General features: G+C 38.2%; 3 protein-coding genes across 3 annotated transcripts in view; 2 read left to right on the top strand and 1 right to left on the bottom strand.

Moving 5' to 3' along the window:
- The first annotated feature begins 146 nt into the window (after positions 1-146).
- On the top strand, positions 147-4652 carry LOC121370311 (flocculation protein FLO11-like). Its single transcript, XM_041495452.1, has 2 exons — positions 147-1606; positions 1988-4652. Exon 2 carries the CDS (start codon positions 1991-1993, stop codon positions 3998-4000), a length of 2010 nt encoding a protein of 669 aa, XP_041351386.1. The 5' UTR covers positions 147-1606; positions 1988-1990; the 3' UTR covers positions 4001-4652.
- Positions 4653-9053: 4401 nt separating this feature from the next.
- LOC121370310 (disintegrin and metalloproteinase domain-containing protein 10-like) lies at positions 9054-12909 on the bottom strand. The gene has a single exon (XM_041495451.1). The coding sequence runs from the start codon at positions 12834-12836 to the stop codon at positions 10395-10397; it is 2442 nt and encodes an 813-aa protein (XP_041351385.1). The 5' UTR covers positions 12837-12909; the 3' UTR covers positions 9054-10394.
- A 6675-nt stretch (positions 12910-19584) lies between these two features.
- LOC121370309 (codanin-1-like) overlaps positions 19585-23483 on the top strand; it is a 36680-nt gene continuing 32781 nt past the window's right edge. Inside the window, exons 1-3 of the mRNA XM_041495450.1 lie at positions 19585-19800; positions 20366-21078; positions 23154-23411. Coding sequence (XP_041351384.1) covers positions 19720-19800; positions 20366-21078; positions 23154-23411 — 1052 coding nt within the window. The 5' untranslated portion in view covers positions 19585-19719. The remainder of the gene's footprint in view (positions 19801-20365; positions 21079-23153; positions 23412-23483) is intronic.

Here is a 23483-nt window from a genome sequence, read left to right as displayed (position 1 = left end):
GCTACTATACAATATTATTATATAACATTTAGTGAAATATCTTAAACTATCGGTGAAATAAAAGTGTTATCAGTCACTCGGTGACGATAACACATTTTAGAGTGAACATTTCACTATTTCACTCTAAACTGTGTTATCGTCACTGTAGAAAGTGTTATCTTCACTGTAAGAAAGCCGAACTCGTGAGATATGATTGCAAACTTCACGAGATAAGATATAAATCATATTTGACCAAAAAAAAAAAAAAAAACCCACCATGAAATATCCTCCATGTATTAAACGGGAAATATTCCAAGTACTATTAAATAGAGTCCAGAATGGGTAAGACAAAAGATGATCTGTCTAGTTAAACGGTCCAAGAAGCGATGCTCTCTTAAGCAGATTCACTTATGCCAGGTCTGAAATCAACTGTACAGCACGTATTGTAATGTTACCAAACATTGTGTGCCAAAACGGTAGCAGGTCACAGTGTTGCGTACCCTGACCACTGAATGTAGGGTACTTGTAATACTACCCTAGACACGCCATTAGCAACCACCAGCAATAAGGTTACGGCAGCCACTGGTGTAGCCGGGATGGTGGCGGGGGAGCATGGGATATTGCTCCCCCAAATCACACCTCTTGTTTCTCACCACATTTTATATTTGCCTGTCGTGTAAAAAAACCTCAAAGACAGTATGGTTGCCCCCTCCCATGTGGGTGGCTCCTTATGTAAAATATGCCGAAGTTTACTGCTAAAACAATCAAATGCAAAATATTTTACATTTAATTTCTTCTGTTATAACTTTCACCTGAACTTTTAAAAAAAGAAAAAAGTACATAATAGACTACATAGCGATTTTTCAATGTTCTTACTAAGTAGGCCTATAGTTTAACCCAACCGCACATCGTTTAGAAATCCTGACCAGTCCTTGAGGTATATCATCATTCTTAACATGCGATGTTTAGTGTGTGCAAAAAGATTGAAACACCAAATTCTGTTTACTCATACATGTGTATTTAGTTTACAAAATTTGATGCAAGAAGGCAGCCGACTACGGGCATGCCATCTTCCAAAATGGCCGCCGTTCTTAAGAACAAATCTGTGATGGCCATATAGACCGCGGCCAAGACCTACTTTTACATATTATATATAAAAGAAAATCAAGCTAGCTAAATCACAAGACATTTTATATATGCAAAATTTAGTATATGACACTTGAAAGAATATGCAGAGCCAATAAAGACGGTCATTTTGAAAACAAAAGCTCTGTTGGCCACGCCCTCATATTCAAATGTCAAACTTTATTACTGTTTATGATTCCCAATGTTTGTTTTAAACTTTCTTACAAATTTGAAGCAACGCAATATTGTATGTTGCTTTTAATGATTAGCCTAGTGAAGATTTACAATGGCGGCCATTTTAAAAAAGGGTCGGCAGATCCGAGTGATCTAGAAAACATTAAAAAATACTTAGGGTAGGGTGGGGCAAGACGCACCCTCGGGGTAAAACGCCTCTTTCCATTTACTCGGCCTGTATGGACTTTATGCGGATGTCTAACGACTGCAGACAGTGCTGCCATCAAACGGCTGGTGTATACAAAAGCACAAACGCTGATAACTGACGGTACGTAAAATATTCACATTTTATGTTTTTATAGTCCATTTTTATAAATATGGTAAGTAATGAATTAATCTCTGTGAAAAACAAGATACTATACTTCAACGTGCAATCACTATAATATTACTTATAAATATCTCAAGTTTCAAAAATTGTTGACGCACATGGGCGAAAATATGGATTCCGATGACGTAAAGTATGTTCTTACGTCATGCATACCGTGGGGCAAGACGCCTCTGAAAGGGGGCGTCTTGCCCACACGATAGTCTCATTTAATAGACTAAACTAATTTCATTTTTTGAACTCGTACAATACATGATATTAATAATATCAATGTAAATGATGCAATTAAAAGCTTTCTCAGTTTCTTTCTTCGATTTCTTACAGATAATGGTTCGGATATATAAAAGGAAAACGGACCGAGGGAAGTATGGTGGTGAAAAGCTCAAATCAGCACTAAATGCCCTAAAAGATCAGCCGCTGAAGCAGGTTAGTCGCCAGTATGGTATTCCAGCTCGCACGCTACGTCGACACCGGGACCTCAAGGTGAAATACAGCGGCGTTGTTGTTCTTGGGCCAAAGCAGCCAGTGTTGTCACATGACGTCGAACGCTTACTGATCCAACATATTACACACATGGAGAGGTCTTTGTATGGGCTATCGACGGTCGATGTAAGGCGACTTGCTTTTGAACTAGCTGAACGACTTGGCATCAAGCACAACTTCAAATCCGAATCGAAGATGGCTGGTCGTGATTGGTTGCAAGGCTTCTTCAGTCGTCATCCAGATATAGCTATCCGCATTCCCCAGGGTACGAATATTGCTCGCGCCGTTGGCTTCAACAAAGCAAAGGTTGAACAGTTTTTCAAACTTTACAAAACAGAACTAAACCGTTGCAACTACACTGCAAGTAGAGTTTGGAATGTAGATGAAACTGGAATCACGAATGTCCAGAAGCCTGGTAAGATCATTGCCACTAAAGGAATTCGACAGGTGGGGAAAGTGACAAGTGGTGAGCGTGGAACCACTGTAACTGTAATCTGTGCAATCAATGCCGCAGGCACGTATCTACCGCCGATAATGATTTTCCCCAGGAAAAGAATGGCAGAGTCCTTGATGACTGGCGCACCTCCACAATCAGTCGGCTACTGCAGCGCCAACGGCTGGACAGACTGCAACCTCTTTGTCCAATGGCTCGAGCACTTTGTAGACGTTACGAATGCCTCGGTCAACGTGCCACAGCTAATTATACTAGACGGTCACCACAGCCACAAGACTATTGCTGCAGTTGAGTATGCAAGGAACCATGGCATCACGATGATCACATTGCCACCGCATTGCACACATAAAATGCAACCGCTGGATAGGACATACTTCAAGTCCCTCAAATCTGCATACAATGCAGCATCAGACAGTTGGATGGTAGCAAATCCAGGAAAGCGCATCTCCTTGCATGATATGGCAGCTTTGTTCGGCAAGGCATTTCTACGATCTGCTACTGCAGACAAAGCCGTCAATGGATTCCGAACATGCGGATTGTGGCCATATGATGAGACTGTGTTTACCGACAACGATTTTGCTGCATCGATGGTGACAGACGAGGACCCATTACCGCCAACTGATGCGCCTGATCAGTCAACCGATGCGCCTGGTCAGTCAACCGATGCGCCTGGTCAGTCAACTGATGCACCTGGTCAGTCAACTGATGCGCCTGCCATCGCTGGTCAGTCAACTGATGCGCCTTCCATCGCTGGTCAGTCAACTGATGCACTTGCCATCGCTGGTCAGTCAACTGATATGCCTGCCATCGCTACTCAGTCAACTGGTGCGCCTGCCATCGCTGGTCAGTCAACTGATGCGCCTGGTCAGTCAACTGATGCGCCTGCCATCACTGGTCAGTCAACTGATGCGCGTGCCATCGCTGGTCAGTCAACTGATGCGCCTGGTCAGTCAACTGATGCGCCTGCCATCACTGGTCAGTCAACTGATGCGCGTGCCATCACTGGTCAGTCAACTGATGCGCGTGCCATCGCTGGTCAGTCAACTGATGCGCCTGGTCAGTCAACTGATGCGCCTGCCATCACTGGTCAGTCAACTGATGCGCGTGCCATCGCTGGTCAGTCAACTGATGCGCCTGGTCAGTCAACTTATGCGCCTGCCATCGCTGGTCAGTCAACTGATGCGCCTGGTCAGTCAACTGATGCGCCTGCCATCACTGGTCAGTCAACTGATGTGCCTGCCGTCGCTGGGAAATCAACTGATGCGCCTGCCGTCGCTGGGACATCGAATGAAGTTCCTACCGTGTCTGGTCAGTCGACTCATGTGACTCTTGTCGCAGGTCAGTCAGCAGCCACAAACATGTTTGCCACATCACCAGATACTCGTCCATTGTCATGCTAGTCAGCAGAGCAGATCATAGAAGAGCTGTCTCCACGACCCAAACTGTCACATCGACGCCCTCGGACACGTGTTGCGGAATCTGCTGAGGTGCTGACGTCGTCCCCATACAAAAGCAGGTTGGTTGAGATAGCGGAAAAGAAAACTAAAAAGGCTGTGAAAGAACTAAGACCGGCAAAGATGATTACAAAGGGGAAAGGCCAGAGCAGTGGAAAAGGAAAAGGAAAGGCTAAACCAAGACCACGTAAGAAACAGAGGTGCGAAATGAGCAGCAGTGAGGATGAAGAGTGGCCATGTCTTATATGTGGAGAACCATTCGAAAACAGCAGACCACGCGAAGTGTGGGTCCAGTGCCATGACTGTAAGAAATGGGCGCACAGAGATTGTACAGAGGGTCAAGACTGTTTTATTTGTCCCAACTGTGATTCAGATAGTGACTGATATCTGATTCAATGATACAAACACCAGTTCAGATACAAATAGGGGGCAAACTGTTGTTTTAATGAAGTTCAGGTTTCTTCCTTGATTAAAAGTTGAAAGTTTTGTTTCATTTATGCTGGGGCATCTTACCCCACATTAAAGGGCGTTTTGCCCCAGGCACGGGGCAAGATGCCCCCTTGGATAAAAATATTTTTATTAAAGATTGCATGTTCAATATAGTTGTTTTTCATCAGAAATAGACAGCAAATCATAGTACACCAACACGTCTATCATATTATGCCATTGAAATGCTGAAATGTTGGGTCTGAACAAAAATATACTTAATTCCCCTTAAGGGGTGCGTCTTGCCCCACCCTACCCTAATTCCCGGAACATTTGTCACGAATCCTTTCTAATTGTATAACTACTACTGAGACAATATTACCAGTTACTGATAATAAAATGGCTAAATATATACATTTTAAAATCACAAAATGCCCAAAGGTGACACATGTCACCTTCAGATCTGTGAAATAGATGTCCTAAACAAGTATAACTGGCAAAAAACAACAACAATACAAACAAACACCAACAACGTAATACCTAATTTGGGGTTTAGTGGTTCGCTACCGGACTATTACATCAAATGGGACGTCATTACTCGAACAGAAGAACGTTAGAAACTGATTTATGAGTTGTGTCTAGTTTTAACTAAATAAGTTGTGCTGTTTATAATTATAAGCATTATTCGTCATTTTGTTGTGAATTTATCGATGTATAACAGTCACAAATTTAGTATAAAATCGCTACAACAAAACGACGAACAATTCTTATATAGCATGGATAGTCTGCTTTTAATTTTTTAAACATGTTTTAAACATGTTTTTCATTATATAATTTTTGTTTGTTTCAATGTAGGGGGAAAAAAAGAACAGTTTTGGCAAAAAGAGATGATGTTCTGTGAAATTAAATAAAATTCTATCAACAATTGTATGATTTAAGGCGACTGACCAGTGTACGTCAATGTTAGTCCTAAAACGGATGGAAATCACAGGACTGTTATTTTGGCTTCATATTCAATAAAATATCACATATCTTAGTATAATTTGTTTTACTAGTATCAGTACATATAGATGTATGGGAATAATGACCCATCCTCCTCCCCGACCCCAGTCACACCCACAGCCTCAATGGAATTTGTGATGGAACATGTTATTTGTATTTTTAAAAACATCGTTGATCACTCCAATGAAACTGTTTTTATAACAAAAGTGCTCAAACGATTTATGGTGGAATTTTAATGAATTGTCATCTATGTATGGGATATTTCAAGCTCTGACTGTAACAAGTTTCAACGGTAACAGTATATTTTTATTATCTCATATTAATTTACTCACCCAGCATTACTATCTGTGCAAAAAATGATACAGGTATACAACTGCAAAGCAAATAGTAAATGTTTTAAAAAGTAACTTTTTTCCTTTAGTTCCCGTGTATTTAAAACTCCGTTTTAGTAATGAATATAATTATGTAGGCTACTTGTGTGTCTGCTAGATATCATTTTATTTTAAGCAACTCAACCAATGTTCTCTTTGTTGCATTACAGAAAAGTTTAAAATTAAGTATGGTTAATGGATATAAAAGAGTATTAATTCAACTACACACAGAAAAAAGAAGAGGAAACGTCATAGTGATTAATATACCGATTCCCTTTATGGCCCGTGGATCAAAATTGGGTACGATATCTTATGATTTTGTTAGGATATTCTAGTAATATAAGGATATCTTTATAATATGTGAAAAATTCAAGGTGTAATGACTTTTATATTTTGACCGAATAGTATCATTTCCTATTAAAGCCCACTATAGGGTTACTCGGTTACTGTGGGAGTGGACTTTTACCGATTTTTGTTTCCGCGTTTTGCTTATTTTTCATACGAAGTTTTACCATTTTACTGATTAGAGTCAAAAGTAAGGCCGGGTGTGTTGAAAATGACAAAACATTGAGAGAAAAAACCCCCTAAAACTCATATTATCAATGAAGTCTAAAAACAAACAAATGTCATACATTTATGTGACTTTAAAATTAGCAGTGTTTAACATAATATATATATATATATATATATATATATATATATATATATATATATATATATATATATATATATATATATATATATATATATATATATATATATATATATATATATATATATTTATTACCCCAGCAGGCACTCATATCGGGGAAAATAAAAATCATAATTTCTCATGCATTGGTCTAACGAACAATACTATTAGATGATTTGACGTTTACAAACCAATGACCTTGTCGGTACCGTACTATGACGTCATCACGATTGGGCAACTACACACAATGACGTCATGGAGTTTAAATAGTTTGCGTTTACGGTCGTCTGTTTTTGGTGTTAAATTTATAACAAAATGTCATTTTAATGCAATTCATTATAGATTTTGTACCAGAATAAAGAGAACTTTTGTTTTTGAAAATTATCTATGAACGTGATTAAATTACAAAGTTATAGCAATACTCAGAACAGTGCGCAATGTGGTTTATATCGTTTCTATACATGTACGTGCATGTGCCTTTAGTGAAAAAATAGACCAGGTAATAAATAGAATAACAAACTCGGCACCAGTTATAATCAAATTTATGTCCCTCGTGATATAATTTTTGTTTGTCACTCACTAAAGCTCGTGACAACTGAAAATTATGTTACTCGGGACATAAATTTGATATTGACTGGTAACTCGTTATATATATATATATACTCGCGGAAAAAAGTTCCTGTGCATCAAATGATTGCATATAGAATATAATTTACTTGAAATCGGGTTATAAACATTTCAGTAACTGAACGTGTAATCACTCCCGTCAATATTCCAGCGGTGTCCTGTCAGTTGCATGAACTATTCATACTTTGTGATCACACATTGCATTACTAGCATTCTTGGTCACGTGCTCCTGTTTGACGTCATTTTTCTTATCATTGGACTTTAAAACTATTGTATGGATTCTCATAACTCAGAAAAATATTTTTGTTGGTATCTGATCGTCAGTGTGATGCCACGCCTCCCAGAAAATGGACTCCTTCTAACGATGGGTATGATTGAGGTTAGAACGGCACAAACGCTGTTGCTAGTAATTTTGGTATTCATTGGTGTTTATCAGAACACTATGCAATATCTGCGAAGATGTTCTCGACAGTTTTGGGATCCTCCATGTTTAGGAAGTCAACACGTGACGCCACGTCAGCAAATCGTCAGTATTAAGCGGGTGCACATATGGAATAATTTGGAAATGATACGTTTAACATCCTAATGTAATGCATTTCTAAGTTAAGGCCAATCAGTGGAAGAACTGAACGCAACCGATTAGGTGATAACAAAGTACGACCATGACCGTACATCAGTACGTTGTTCTGTTACATCATCACCGACGGCGCACCACTGTACTTCAGGTTCAGAAGGCAGGAGAGAATCACCGTACTTTTAACAGATAAATAGTACATCTATGTAAATCACAATATTTTTAAATTTTAAAAATATAAGTCCTACTGAAATTTTAATGATGTACAGGAACTTGTTTCCGTGAGTATATATATATGGACGTCTTGCATCACAGTGATATTAATGGTATTTATTTATAAAAATGAGGTATGAACGATAACAGGTGTGTGTGTGGGGGGGGGGGGGGGGAGGGCACAATCTCTAGTAAAGGGGTACGGTGTGTGTTTACTGTACAAGCCATATTTATGTAATCTTTATTTTTATAGATGGATGGGGTGGGGGTGGAACGTACATTTTCATTTTCGTCAAGTGGGAGTGGGGACCCCCTGGTTCCCACAGGTCTAATGCGTACGTATATGTGTGTCTCATTAAAGATAAAAGGTAACTCTACTTCAAGCGACATTTCATTATCATTTCAGACACGTCAAAACGCCGTAACGATCGGCGTAACCATTAAATGTAAATTGTTCAAATGCGGTACCATTTCTGTTTTAGTTAAGTGGAGACAAACATGCATTTTATCAAATTTCAAGGCAATATATAATGTAAACACATATTTGTATTACTGCAACACTGAAATTGGGCAGGGTAATGTGCATCTACTTTAACATGCAATTGAATATTAAGGACACTGAATAAAATGGTACTTTAAGCCGTCTTGCACAATACTTTGGATAAAATCTACCATTCAGATACATGCAGTATAAATTACATGTAATATCTGAGAGATTTTCAATAATGAAATATGTAAATTACTTCATATATACATGTGACAAATATTCCCTGGATATCAACCGCAGTGCAACATTTTCACGAGCGTACAAACCGTACGTGGGGTGGTTAAGGGGCCAGCGTACGCTTTTTTTGAAAATGAAAAATGTCGATCAACATTTTTCATTTGGGTATGTACTTTATGGGGGGGGGGGGGGGGGGGGGGGTGGTCAAAAGTGTACGGTTTATATACTGGTGAAAATAATGGACGGCCGCTAACAGAGTAACCATATAGTGCAGCCACTGCTTACAAAAATACAGCCCCCCCCCCCCCGCCCCCCACACACACCTGAGAATATCAACAACAATAATAAAAAATTACTCGAGAAAATACATGTAGCATAGAAAGGTCAGTTTAATTTTTATATGTGTCATTCCGTGTACTTCGTACGTCACACGCTCAGGTAATATTCTAGAGACTACATGTTGTACGGAATTTCTGAAACGGGGAGTATCTTCCAAGTTGAAGTAGAGAAGTGGAAACACCTGTTCCAACATACTCGAGTAGTCCAGACCAGCGGATGGTTGTACCACTTTGGTAGCCTGCAACAGAGATTATTTCCCAGCAATTCACCGAATTCTGGTGATATTCCTCACTACCCCTGTTGGCAGTGTGGCACGTGATAGGTCCTTTTCAACACTACGGCGCTTGAAAGTGTGGACCAGAGCAAGTATGGCCCAGGATCAACTTAGTGGACAGGCTATGCTTCTTTGTCATCAGAACACACCATACATTCCTTGTCCAGAACACATCATCTACTCAACAAAATCTAACTTGAGACAATTAGCCCATTAAATTAATGTCCTCAGAATTAATACTTTTCAAAATACATATAGGCCTATACATGTACAATATTGAACTGTAATGAAAATACAATGTGCTTCAATGACACCTATACCACAAACTCAAGACGTGACAACTCGAAGATGTGACATATAATATCTTACAAGATAACTAAAATCACGGAAAATGGCCAACTTTGCAAGTCATCTAAATAAGAAAAGAAAACATCCTCAGGTTATAATACCCTGTCAAATGATGATGATTTTGTTTTTAATAATCATTAAACTAGTTGAAATTATTGTTTGAAAATAACTAATTTTGTAATTCAAATGCCAGGAAATCATGTTTAAGGCCTTCCAAATTTATGCCCCCGGGCTTCACTAGTCTTCTTGGACGCTACACGAAGTGCCTTGCTTATTAGTCACAAATTATTTATAAAACAAATAGTGCCCCCCTTCCCCGATTTCGGTCAGGGTACGGCCCTGAAATATACCATCGCATGTTTACGAAACAACTGTCATATTGTTTTCCCCTGTAAATAATTGTAGATCGTATAACGTATGTGTAATCGGACACATTAATAAAAACATTAAATAATGAAAGCGAAGTTCCATCCATGGTGAACGACCAATCAATTGTCGTCATTTTAAGCCAGCCAGTCAGTGGCTCTAGAAGCAACCTGCACACTGCAATTATCGAAAACAATATTACCCCGTATATTTAAGCCCATATGGGTAAAAAAAACTTAATAATACATTTTAATTTTGTTACAAATGGTAATTCAGTAATAAATATTAAAACCCTTAACAAAATATGTTATTTATAATGAATAATATTTTGCAAATATTTGTCCAAAATGTGTTCGTATTTTTTTTAAAATATAAAATAAAAATATTATGGTGTTTCATTCGCTTCAGTTTGTAAAAAACAGGGTTTTGGATTATCAAGAACTGAGACACAAAATCCTTGCAGGCAAAACCCTCTGATTAATAGTATTCGCACTGCGGCTTCTTCGTCTGCACTACATTTTGCAGTTTCTGATAGTAATGGCATGGGTGCTGTCGGAAAAAGTAAGGAAAGACGCCCAACAGCTTCTGTTAAATCTATTCTTTTTCCATGCATTATTTGTTGAATTTTACGTTCCATTTTATTTCGAAAACTTTCCAGTTTTTTCAAATATATCCGTTTTTGACGCAATGTTTCTGCCAGGACAATAGTTAACTTTGCTACTCTCAGTGCTTCTACGTGGCTATCATGATGTCTTTTGAAAGTAACAACAAATATCACCACGATAACCAAAATAATTATAAAACCTCCAACTACATAAAACCAATGCTTTTCTAACCATCTGTCAATATCTTCTTGGAATGTATTGCTTGCAAATATGTCAAGAACATCGTCAAGACGATCCATAATGCATACATGTGTTTTATCACAGTAACCTTTGTCACCATTACATCCATGTCCCATTTGAATTCTTACATTTGTTGAGTATTTAGGTGCAACCGCAAATGAACCGACAGGAGCACATTCGTCCTCACTTGCATTGTACTCCTTACAGCAAACGTGACAAAATAAGAGTTTACTAGCACACTGACAGTCATTCAGTTTTAACCATTCACAAATACTCGTCAAACACTTCCCTGATTCACATATTTTTCTTTCACCATTACAAGGTTTTCCATCAGGAAGATTAACAGAAGCAGGACATGATGAACCGACCCCATCACAATAAGATTCATGTGAGCAATCAGTTTTTGGTCTACATATCTGTCTTTTGCTCGAACGTATTGGTACACAGTCTTCCGAACAACACGGCGAATGTTTTGGTGAACATGTTTTGGTTTTGTTGTGGCCAAAAGTACAAGGTATGTCTACACTGTTATTAATATCACTTGGTATACAACAAGGATCAACGTAACGACATGTTCCAGATGTTCCACAGTCACATTCCTCGCCATCTTCGCGAATAGCATTGCCACAGACAGGCCCTCTGTCTGTTTTTAAACAAAACCCTTTCTTTACAATGACAGGATTCATATTTTGAATACTGCATGAGGAAAATAGCACGTTATTTGGTTCGTTTCCAGAAATTACAAATTCATGCATGATGAATTTCCCTCTTTTACTTTTTGGAGAACAGTTTGGATCATTTATACCGTCATGATCCGAGCCAAAACTGTGACCAAATTCATGCGTTAGAGCGAATGCGGACTTGTAACCAGGAAAGAACTCACCACCATTTAGTTGGCTGACTAACAAGCTATTGTAACTCATTCCATCTTCTCTATCCTCGCAAATACCCCCACTCGTTATTCTCTGGTTTGCTATTGCCCTCCAAGCTAATCCAACAGTTCCAGAAAAATCTCTGTATGTGAAAGCCACACCAAGACAATAGGATGTGAAATCATATTTAGAAAAAGCTTTAAGATATGGTTCTGCATCTAAACTCTCATCCTGTAATTTATAACCAGGCTCATGTGGGTCACTGTAAATAGTAATATTTCCAACCACAAATCCAATATTATCACCATATCCATCGCCATCGAAGTCTGTGCTGCGAAAAATAACATCTGCTTGGCCAACACTACTCGACATTGCTTCAACCGTGCTACCAATATTCATATTTCCAACATATTTAAAATATAGATGGTCTGCAATTAAATGTACTTTGCATGATCTTTGCATCTTAAGTGAACGTCTGTGTCTGTGATATTGTGTATACGTGTTCTTTTTAACGTTATTCCATTTTTGAGGTAAGACTTTAGCAATGATATTGCTGTGTGTTTCTTTGCAAAAACTGTAATCATTATTTGCATTAGTGTCTTTGGTTTTGTAGAATTTTATTTTACATGAATAGACATATTTAAGATGATTGTTTTTATCAATATCTGTGGCATTTGGACAATCAATTTCAACTGTAAGACTATTCCAGTTCAGTCTACCCTTGAAGTTATTATTATGAAATCTTCCATGAACTACAGCCAATGAAACATCGTAATTGAATCCAACATAAAATACTGGAATATCTACGTAAGCATCACTGCTACCTTGGTGAATTATTTTCATTTCGTTGTGAAATATTGGCTGTTTCCTTAAATATATATCAAAATGTGAGCCACGTGCCACAAATTTTAAAACTTTTTCATAACTTGTACTATTAAAAGTTCTTATAATGTTTTGAAACTGTATATCAGTGTCGTAGGTCTGATCAAACAATGTTGCCCGAATGTCGTGCTTCTTGTTACCGAACCAGTTGATGCCAGCTGCAGTTTCACAATGCGGCAGTGAATGTAGCACGACAAGGTTAATAAGGATACTCGCAATTTGTGCCATTGTTCCCCGATGTTATCAGTTATGAATAACAAGAAACATTTGAAATTAACGCATTCATAACTTTTTCTTCCGGTTCCGATAGTAAAAATCGTTTCCGGTTGTTATTTGGGTCTCACTACGTAGATTCAATCTTCCATTGAATGTTATTTGGGTCTCACTACGTAGATTCAATTTTCCATTGAAATCTATGTTAAATTGCACCAACTAATAGAACGGGTTCTCGTTGGCACTAACAACATATATATATATATATATATATATATATATATATATATATATATATATATATATATATATATATATTAGATTATGTCTTCATTACTGAATAAATTTTGACAAGTTCTCTTGTGTTATCACAGGCGGCTTTTGCAAGCATGGATAAAGCTATTTTCACATATACACTGATCCGGATCCGGATACGGATACGACAAAAATCGCTAACCATTGTTTTCAATAAGAGGTGTTCACATATGTCCGGATACGGATACGAATACGGTATCCGGATACGGACACGATTATTTTGATCGCCCCATGTAGCGAATGGAATCGTATCCGTATGCCAAAACGCACGCCGGAAATTGAAAAGTCTAAGCAGTTCGATATACCAGTACTATATCAGAAACCAGTGCCATCACAGCAATTAAATGTATAACCCGTTGTAATACCGTTTCTAATTGCAACACCTCTGACATTATTGCCACTGCTATGGAGATTACTAATCTTAATGTAAACTGTTATACTATATTCCTCTCATGCAGAAGGGCCTGCGTTAGCTAAGCGACGTTGTTTAGGGCGTTGACGCGCTTCCTGACCCTCTTGTCCAGCGCATCCCAAAATGCTCGATCGGGTTCAAATCTGGACTGTATGGTGGCCAATCGAGCAGGGAAGCGGAAGTTGGTTCGATATTCAACGTTCAACATTCAATATTGAATATTGCTCTGACAGAACAACATTCAACATTCAGTATATTTTTTTGAAAGATGCAATTAACATTCTTTAAAAAATTTAATTCAGATACAAGTGTTTGTCTATGAAAACAACCAATTTAGGATGATTTAGGAATAAACGATATTATGGGATGGCTCGGAAATAAAGCAAAGTGGTAATCCACGCAAAAATGTACTAAAGATCGCAAATCGAACATCAGCTCAATATTCAGATTAGACCCACAACTCTGAAACTAAACACAGAATGTTTATCATATGATAAACAAGTGTTCAGTAGTGCACATCCAACCCATTAATAACAAACACGGGGTGGCTCAGGGTAAACTTCCCAAGTAACGCCCCATCACTATTTATTGTACACAGTGTAAAAGCAAGCTGTTCAGCAGTGCATATTCAACCCATATATAACAAAACACGGGGTGGCTCAGGGGCAACGCTCCATCAATATGTATGGTACACAGTGTAAAATCAAGCTACCAACAATTCTAAAAGTAAACATAGAATGTTTATCATATAATAAACAGGTGTTCAGCAGTGCACATTCATCCCACATATAACAAACACGGGATGGCTCAAGGGCAACTGTCGAGGTAACGCCCCATCCATATATATGATATACAGTATAACTACACCACTCTCGTTTACAGGCACACAGTTCTGAAACTGTACATAGAAAGTTTATGAAATTCTACAGATCCATCCTATAGTGAATGATCGTTGGTAATGTGAAGAGTCTAGGGTGGCTCAGGACTCTATATGGACATGACACCCCGTTAAATGTGGAAATTCGGAGAGAAGCTCAATATTCAGATTAGACGCACAATTCTGAAACTAAACTTAGAATGTTTATCATATGATAAACAAGTTTTCAGTAGTGCACATCCAACCAACACATATCAAAACACGTGGTGGTTCAGGGGAACCTTCCCAAGTAACGCACCGACAATATAAATGATACACAGTGCAAAATAACGCTAACCACAATTCTGAAACTAAACATAGAATGTTTATCATATGATAACGAGGTGTTGAGCAGTGCACATTCAACCCATATATAGCAAACACGAGGTGGCTTAGAGGCAACTTTCACAGTAACGCCTCATCTACATATATGTTACTGAGTATAACTACACAACGCTCGTTTACAGTCACACAATTCTGAAACTAACGATAGAACGTTTATGAAATTCTACAGATCCGTCCTCTATTGCATGTTCTATGGAAATGCGAAGAGTCTAGGGTGGCTCAAGATTCTACCCGAAAGTGACGCCCCGTTAAAAGTCGAAATTCGGAGATGAACATAATATTCAGATTAGACCCACAATTCTGAAACTAAAAATAGAATGTTTGTCATATGATATGATCATAAACAGGTTTTCAATAGTGCACATCGAACCCACAAATAACAAACACGTGCTGGCTCAAGAGTAACTTCCCAAGTAACACCGCATCAATATATATGATACACAGTGCAAAATAAAGCTAACCACAATTCTGAAACTAAACATAGAATGTTTATCATATGATAACGAGGTGTTGAGCAGTGCACATTCAACCCATATATAGCAAACACGAGGTGGCTTAGAGGCAACTTTCACAGTAACGCCTCATCTACATATATGTTACTGAGTATAACTACACAACGCTCGTTTACAGTCACACAATTCTGAAACTAACGATAGAACATTTATGAAATTCTACAGATCCGTCCTCTATTGCATGTTCTATGGAAATGCGAAGAGTCTAGGGTGGCTCAAGATTCTACCCGAAAGTGACGCCCCGTTAAAAGTCGAAATTCGGAGATGAACATAATATTCAGATTAGACCCACAATTCTGAAACTAAAAATAGAATGTTTGTCATATGATATGATCATAAACAGGTTTTCAATAGTGCACATCGAACCCACAAATAACAAACACGTGCTGGCTCAAGAGTAACTTCCCAAGTAACACCGCATCAATATATATGATACACAGTGCAAAATAAAGCTAACCACAATTCTGAAACTAAACATAGAATGTTTATCATATGATAAAGAGGTGTTGAGCAGTGCACATTCAACCCACATATAACAAACACAGGGTGGCTCAGGGGCAGCTTACACGGTAACGCCCCATTCACATATACATATAGTACATATTATAACTATATGACGTTCGTTTACAGTCACACAATTCTGAAACTAAACATAGACAGTGTATGAAATTCTACAGATATGTCCTCTAGTGCATGTTCTATGGAAATGTGAAGAGTCTAGGGTGGTTCAAGATTATATCTGAACGTGACGCCCCGTTAAATGTCGAAATTCGGAGATGAGAACAATATTCAAATTAGACCCACAATTCTGAAACTAAACATAAAATGTTTATCATATGATAAACAACTGTTCACTAGTACACGTGCAACCTAGAAATAGCAAACACGGGGTGGCTCAGTGGTAACTTCCAACGTAACGTCCCATCAATATATATGGTACACAGTGTAAAATAATGCTATCCACAATTCTGAAACTAAACAAAGAATGTCTATTATGTGATAAAGAAGTGTTCAGCAGTGCCCATTCAACCCATATATAACAAACACGGGGTGGCTCTGGGGCAAATTTCAAGTTAACGCCCCATCCCTATGTATGGTACACAGAATAACTACTAGTTTGCAGTCACACTATTCTGAAACTAAACATGGAAGTTTTAGGAAATTCTACAGATAAATTCTATAGTACATGTTCTATGGAAATATAAAGACTGTAGGGTAGCTCAAGATACTATATGAACTTGACGCCCCATTGAATGTCGAAATTCAGAGATCAGCTCAATATTCATATTAGACCCACAATTCTGAAACTATACACTATAACTACACCATACTCGTTTGCAGTCACGCGACTCTGAAACTGAACATAGACAGTTTATGAAATTCTACAGATCCATCCTATAGTGCATTTTCTTTGGTAATGTGATGAGGCTAGGGTGGCTCAAGACTCTATTAGAACGTGACGCCCCGTTAAAGGTCGAAATTCGAAGATCAGCTCAATATTCAGATTAGACCCACACTTCTGAAACTAAACATATAATGTTTATCATATGATAAACGAGTGTTCAGTAGTGCACATCCAACCCATATATAACAAACACGGGGTGGCTCAGGGGCAACTTTCAAGGTAACGCCCAACCCATATATATGGTACAGTATAACTACACCATACTCGTTTGCAGTCACGCAGCTCTGAAACTGAGCATAGAAACTTTATGAAATTCTACAGATCCATCCTATAGCGCATGTTCTTTGGTAATGTGTAAAGTCTAGGGTGGCTCAAGACTTCATCTGGACGAGACGCCCCGTTAAAGGTCCAAATTCGGAGATCAGCTCAATATTCAGATTAGAAAGAAAGAAAGGAATGTTTTATTTAACGACGCACTCAACACATTTTATTTACGGTTATATGGCGTCAGATATATGGTTAAGGACCACACAGATTTTGAGAGGAAACCCGCTGTCGCCACTACATGGGCTACTCTTCCGATTAGCAGCAAGGGATCTTTTATTTGCGCTTCCCACAGGCAGAATAGCACAAACCATGGCCTTTGTTGAACCAGTTATGGATCACTGGTCGGTGCAAGTGGTTTACACCTACCCATTGAGCCTTGCGGAGCACTCACTCAGGGTTTGGAGTCGGTATCTGGATTAAAAATCCCATGCCTCGACTGGGATCCGAACCCAGTACCTACCAGCCTGTAGACCGATGGCCTGCCACGACGCCACCGAGGCCGGTATATATTCAGATTAGACCCACAATCAGATTAGACCCACAATTCTAAAACAACAAAGAATGTTGATCATATGATAAACAAGTGTTCAGTAGTGCACATCCAACCCATATATAGCAAACACGGGGTGGCTCAGGGGCAACTTCTCAAGTAACGCCCCATCATTATATATGGTACACAGTGTAAAATCAAGCTACCCACAATTCTGAAACTAAACATAGAATGTTTATCATATGATAAACGAGTGTTGAGCAGTGCACATTTAACCCATATATAACAAACACAGGGTGCTCAGGGGCACCTTTCACGGTAACGCCCCATCCACATATATAGTACACTGTATAACTACACCACGCTCGTTTATAGTCACACAATTCTGAAACTAAACATAGAAAGTGTATGAAATGCCACAGATCGGTCCTATAGTGCATGTTCTGTGGAAATGTGAAGAGTCTGGGGTGGCTCAAGATTCTATCTGAACGTGACGCCCCGTTAAATGTCGAAATTCGTAGATTAGCTTAATATTCAGATTAGACCCACAATTCTGAAACTAAACATAGATTGTTTATCATACGATAAAGAGGTGTTGAGCAGTGCAAATTCAACCCATATATAACAAACACGGGGTGGCCCAGGGGAAAAACAAATCAAGGTAACGCCCTATCCATGTATATGATACACAGTATAACTACACCATTCTCGTTTACAGTAACACAATTCTAAAACTAAAGATAGAAAGTTTATGAAATTCTGCAGATCCGTCCTCTAGTGCATGTTCTATGGAAATCGTTCATTAATAGTGTGGGACTTATTCTGACAGGGGTGAAACTCGTTCTCACAGTGTAAAGTAGGCCCCTGACACTCCCCTCAGATTTTCCTCTTATATTCTTTACATTTCTTTTTCTGTCTGCTTATCATGTGTTTTATAATTATATCTATGTTCGCTTTATATTATTATTTTCACTTTATTTATCTTATATTTTCTTCTTTTTTGTTTTTTGCCTGTGTTGTAGTTTCCAGTTTATCTATCTTATTTCCTTGTCTCTGTCTATTTTGTTTGTCTTTCTATTATCTTATTGCTATTTACTTTTTCTATCTCCTATTTTCACGTCTCTTTTTTCTTCTGTTTCTATTCTATATTATCTTCGTTTTCTATTTCTTCAACTTTCTTCCTTTTAGTTTTCCTTTCCCTTTATCCTAATCTCTGAGGCGAGAAAGGATTTAATTATCCCCTGCACCAGTGCGTTAATATCTATGTATGTAACAGTCAACCTCAATACATGCATACAGTCCTCGAAATTCGCGGCGGCAATCGGCAATGCCGTCGCAAAAGCTATCGCAAAATTGATTTGCGACAGCATTTCATTGCCGTCGCAAATCTAAGAGTGGTGAAAAAGCTGTAGGCATTTTTCTCTGAACTCTGTCCAATTACAGATCCCAGAAAACAGCATTTATAATCTAGTGTGGTCCAAGTTCTCCTCAATTAATATAAATTGGTTTATTCCGATATAGAAACGTACTAAAGTACGCTGAGCTGTCATCTTTCAGCATATTATTACTGCAGTGGATCATAGGTGAATAATTATGACAGCATTAATCTTTTCTTTAAAATTGCCGCCGTAATGCTGTTGCAAAATTGATTTGCGACGGCACTTAACTGCCGTAGCAAACTTGTCCGAATTTCAAGGGCTGTGCATACATGCATACATGAATACATACATACATACATACATACTGTGATACATACATACATACATACTGTGATACATAAATACATGTGTACATACATAAGCCTACATACATACATATACATACATATATAATGTGTGTGTGTATATATATATAATATGATGACGAATAAAACAAAGTCATAGCATTACAAAATCGCTCTTTTTACCTCTAGGTCATCGTACAATTTGGATGAAATAACAGAAATAATAGCTTTTCCCCTTAATTTTTAATGGTCTGCAGGATAAAGATAATAACTAGTTAATGACATCGGACATTATCCTGTTCAGGCATTTCCCATTCTTACATTCACAGGATAAAGCAGATATCCTAGCTAAAAGTTTGTTCCGTTCCGCAGTCCGTTCCATTCCGTATTTTACCAATACCCTTTAAAAATCATACCTTTGAAGGCTTTGGCGGCAAAGAATAATTTCTTAAAATGGCTGCGATCATGAAATTGATAATACAAGGCGAAATTGTTCCACACGTTGTTGTGTCGTGGTTAAAAAAAGATACAGATGTAAGTGTTTATCATCAACATTTCCATGTGTACAAAGACAACCATCAGCGCTTTAAGTTCATATTGTTCTAGTCCCAATCTGACAACTCGGTATCGTCAATGTCCCTAATTGCGTTATGCTTCCAACTCCGTTCAGTTTGTTTTCTTGAGCACGTTCGCGCAATCAACATCCTATTTCTTGTCGTCTGCTTGTCATTCGTTGGTGAGGTTTTTCTTCACATTTCGAGGACATTTTCAGTAACAAAGTTTTGACAAGTCTAAATACAAAACTTTGGTAACTTTGAATGGTGACAAAATGTCACATCCGTCACGTAACGAAACAGTTTTATGGTGTCAAATTTCTCAAAATGTCACGTCCGTCACAAAAAATTTACCCTGAAATGCCCCTTTTCACAAACTAAGTACTAGATCAAAGGAAATGTGGTTCGTAGTCCAGTACAGTGTACAAAAAAACTTTATATATATTATACGATGACAGATGTCAGGTTCATAATCATATCTCATTACAAAATGTGCAGCTTGTTAACTTGTTTTGACTGGGGTCTACTTTTTTTCTTTTTTTCAGGGTGACATGCATCAGAAGCTGTGCGAATATAACCATATCCATGAGTTCATTCCATACTTCCTCAACTACTTGCGCTACCAAACACTTCGCCTTTTACAGAATGGGAAGGCTGGTAACCCTTCACCAGTGAAGACGCCAACTCGGGACTGTGAGAGAAAAGAGGAGAGCCGTAATCGTGTCAAGCTGTTTGCCGATAGTCCAACTGATTCGAGGTCCAGCACTGGGTGTGAACATTTCATTGTATCACCCGAGGCAGCTTACAACATTTCCAACAACAATGCAGCTTACAACATTTCCAACAACAACAAATATCGCCTCTTTAACAAAACTGCATGTCACAAATTAGCAAATAATTTGAAAACAGAATATTCTCACTGCAGTAGTCAAACAAATTCACACAAATCTCCTCCTTCACAGTTGCACGATAATCCACGGACAAAACAAAAGCTTAATTTTGGAGAATTTTTGAAAACGCCAGAACTTGGTAAGCAAAAGAGAAAAGGCTTGACCGGTTCCAGCAGAGAAGGTTCTCCATGTGAGAGTTCCCCATCTCCGACAGGCCAGACAAACAGACGTAGCTGTAACAAGAAGAAGGGTTTATTCTACCTTCAGAATGCAGGAAATAATGGAAACACTGCCAAACAAGGGTCACCTGTCTTCAGTCTACAAAGTTTCAGTGACTTCCCACCTGTTAGGAGTGTCAAAAGCCCAAGGTAACTAAATATTTAATATCAAGTCCATTGTAGATCTGCTAAAGTACTGGTGGGAAGCTCCTGCCCCGAGTCCGGCCCCTGGTCATATCGGAGACTGGACTTGTGGTAGGCGTGTTCGAAACCCCTGTGGTACATGAGCATGTTAAACTACAGTGAAATAGGAATCGAAATAAGCATTGTGTCTGGTAACCCATTTACAGGTTACCACAAAATATAGCCTGGTAACCTATAGGTTACAACTACATGAAAGTTAGAATTTAATTCCTGTTACTACTACTTTTAACACGCACATTGTGAAATTGTATCAGTGCGTGCGAACATTGGTACGAGAAACGAAATCCGGAAGTAAATGAAAACACGGATTGCTGAAATTGCACAAGTGCGCACGAACATCGGTGTAATTTTATACAAGAAAACGAAACGCGGAAGTAAATTCATCTAGTGGATGCTGCTTAAATGCGGAATGACTATAATTGCTTGCAATTGCACAAGTGAGCGATGCAATTCCTTACGAGAAAATTAAACCAGGGTTCTCATTCATCCAAAAATATTGAGAGTCCATGGACTCATGACCTTATATTTTGAGAGTCCATTAGGAATGTAGGAGAGTCCACATTTGAAGATGAATTGATATATCCAATAAAATATCAAGTGAATTGTATAACTGACAACACAAAAAACATTGACATTTAAATGGTTTTTATGTCGTAATAAAAAGTACATGAACATGAATACATTTTTTTATTATTAAAATGTATGATAAAATATAAACAAATACCAGGTAACTCTATATTCAACTAATAATGTGAAGAAAACAAAATATTGCGAAAGAATTTTCGGTTTGGCGAAATAATTTTTTTTCTAATACTATCGCGATTTTTAGAACCAAACATTTTTAACCAGTTTTGTTCAGTTGATCCGCCTCGCGGTGTGAATAAGCGCTGTTTGCATGTCCACGTGGCTAGTCTACTATTCAGTTGTGTACTGCTAGCTGTTTGTCGCAAAGCTAGAAAATGCAATTAAATAACATGAAATACTGTTTAAGACATGTTGCATTTTTTATATTAAATGTTTGATTACTAGCAACAACAAGTTTTACTTTTTATTAGTCATGTTTTGTCGTACCGGTTAATGTTGTAAATCTGGGTCACGTGGTTGAGTTAATTTCCACGAAGTGGGTGCATTGATGAGGGTGGCTTTCTGGAGTGACCAGCTGATTGTACCAATTAACACTAATTTCCAAGAATTTTTATGAATGTTGCCGATTTATTTCACAGTAAATTTAGATGTTTAAAAACAAATCATATTGAAGTTAAATAAAAATAAAAATATACTGCGTCCGCAGGGACGCACATGTATGCAATATGGTGCGTCCCATCCTTGGTCGCTGCGTCAGGGACCCGGGACTCCGGGTCCGTGAGAACCCTGTGAAACGCTGAAGTCCGAAATGCATTGGCTGGTTTACGTTTGGAAACGAAACTACAGTTTGTTGAAATTTTTGTCGAGAATGAAACACCGTTTTTGACTTTTCTTACACATTGTAACCTCCCGGTAACCTGAACGACTTATTTCGATGTCTGGTGAAACCCCTCTAAACCGGGTACCCTTTGCACCAAAACAAATGTCCGGTATTTAGAGGGATTCGATTTAGAGAGGTTACGTTCTGTCCTGGTTTTTAGAAAGGGACTCTGTAAAACATCTGGTTTTGAGAGAATTCCACTTTACAGAGGGTCCGGTCTTGAGAGGTTTCTCTGTAGTTACCTACCTAGTGGTGGGAATTTGCTTAGCATTTCATCATTGATGGTTGGTTATAGTTGGTTGTTACCAATTGGATCAGATTTCGATTGCATTTTCAATAGAATTTGTATAAGTTTAAGAAAGATTTACATTATTGGGACACTTGTAGTAATGTTTACTGGAATTGACCCTATAAATGTGGAACATTTTATCTTAATTAATATCTATTCATTAACTGGGTTTTTTTGTGGATCACTGAGTGACTGATAACACTTTTATTTCACTGATATTTTAAGATATTTCACTAAATGTTGTTTAATAAAAGTTGCTTATTTCAGTTCTGATGCACAGTCTAAAATAAGAAATGTATCAACAAGCAGTGCGAATGCTGATACATATGGGGTGACCGAAGCTGTTAAAAAACCATCGAGACGAATAAAGCCTACATTTTTGATGCCAGGATCCAAGAAACTTGAATCTTCCAGTTTCTTGAATGCGCCATATGAAGATCCATGCAATGTATCTGCACCCACGAAGTGTGGAGAAAATGGAAGTAGCCAGGGGAACTTAACATTTAAAGAAAGAGAACTCCTCAGGTTTGGCTAAGCTTTGAACATAATTTTAAAATCATAGATCTGTATGTCTGTCTGTGTATATGTGTTATTATG

This window comes from Gigantopelta aegis, chromosome 4, assembly GCF_016097555.1.
Source record: "Gigantopelta aegis isolate Gae_Host chromosome 4, Gae_host_genome, whole genome shotgun sequence".
NCBI lineage: Eukaryota > Metazoa > Mollusca > Gastropoda > Neomphalida > Peltospiridae > Gigantopelta > Gigantopelta aegis.
The sequence above is the reverse complement of the archived record's forward strand: the minus strand, read 5'-3'. Positions and strand labels throughout refer to the sequence as shown.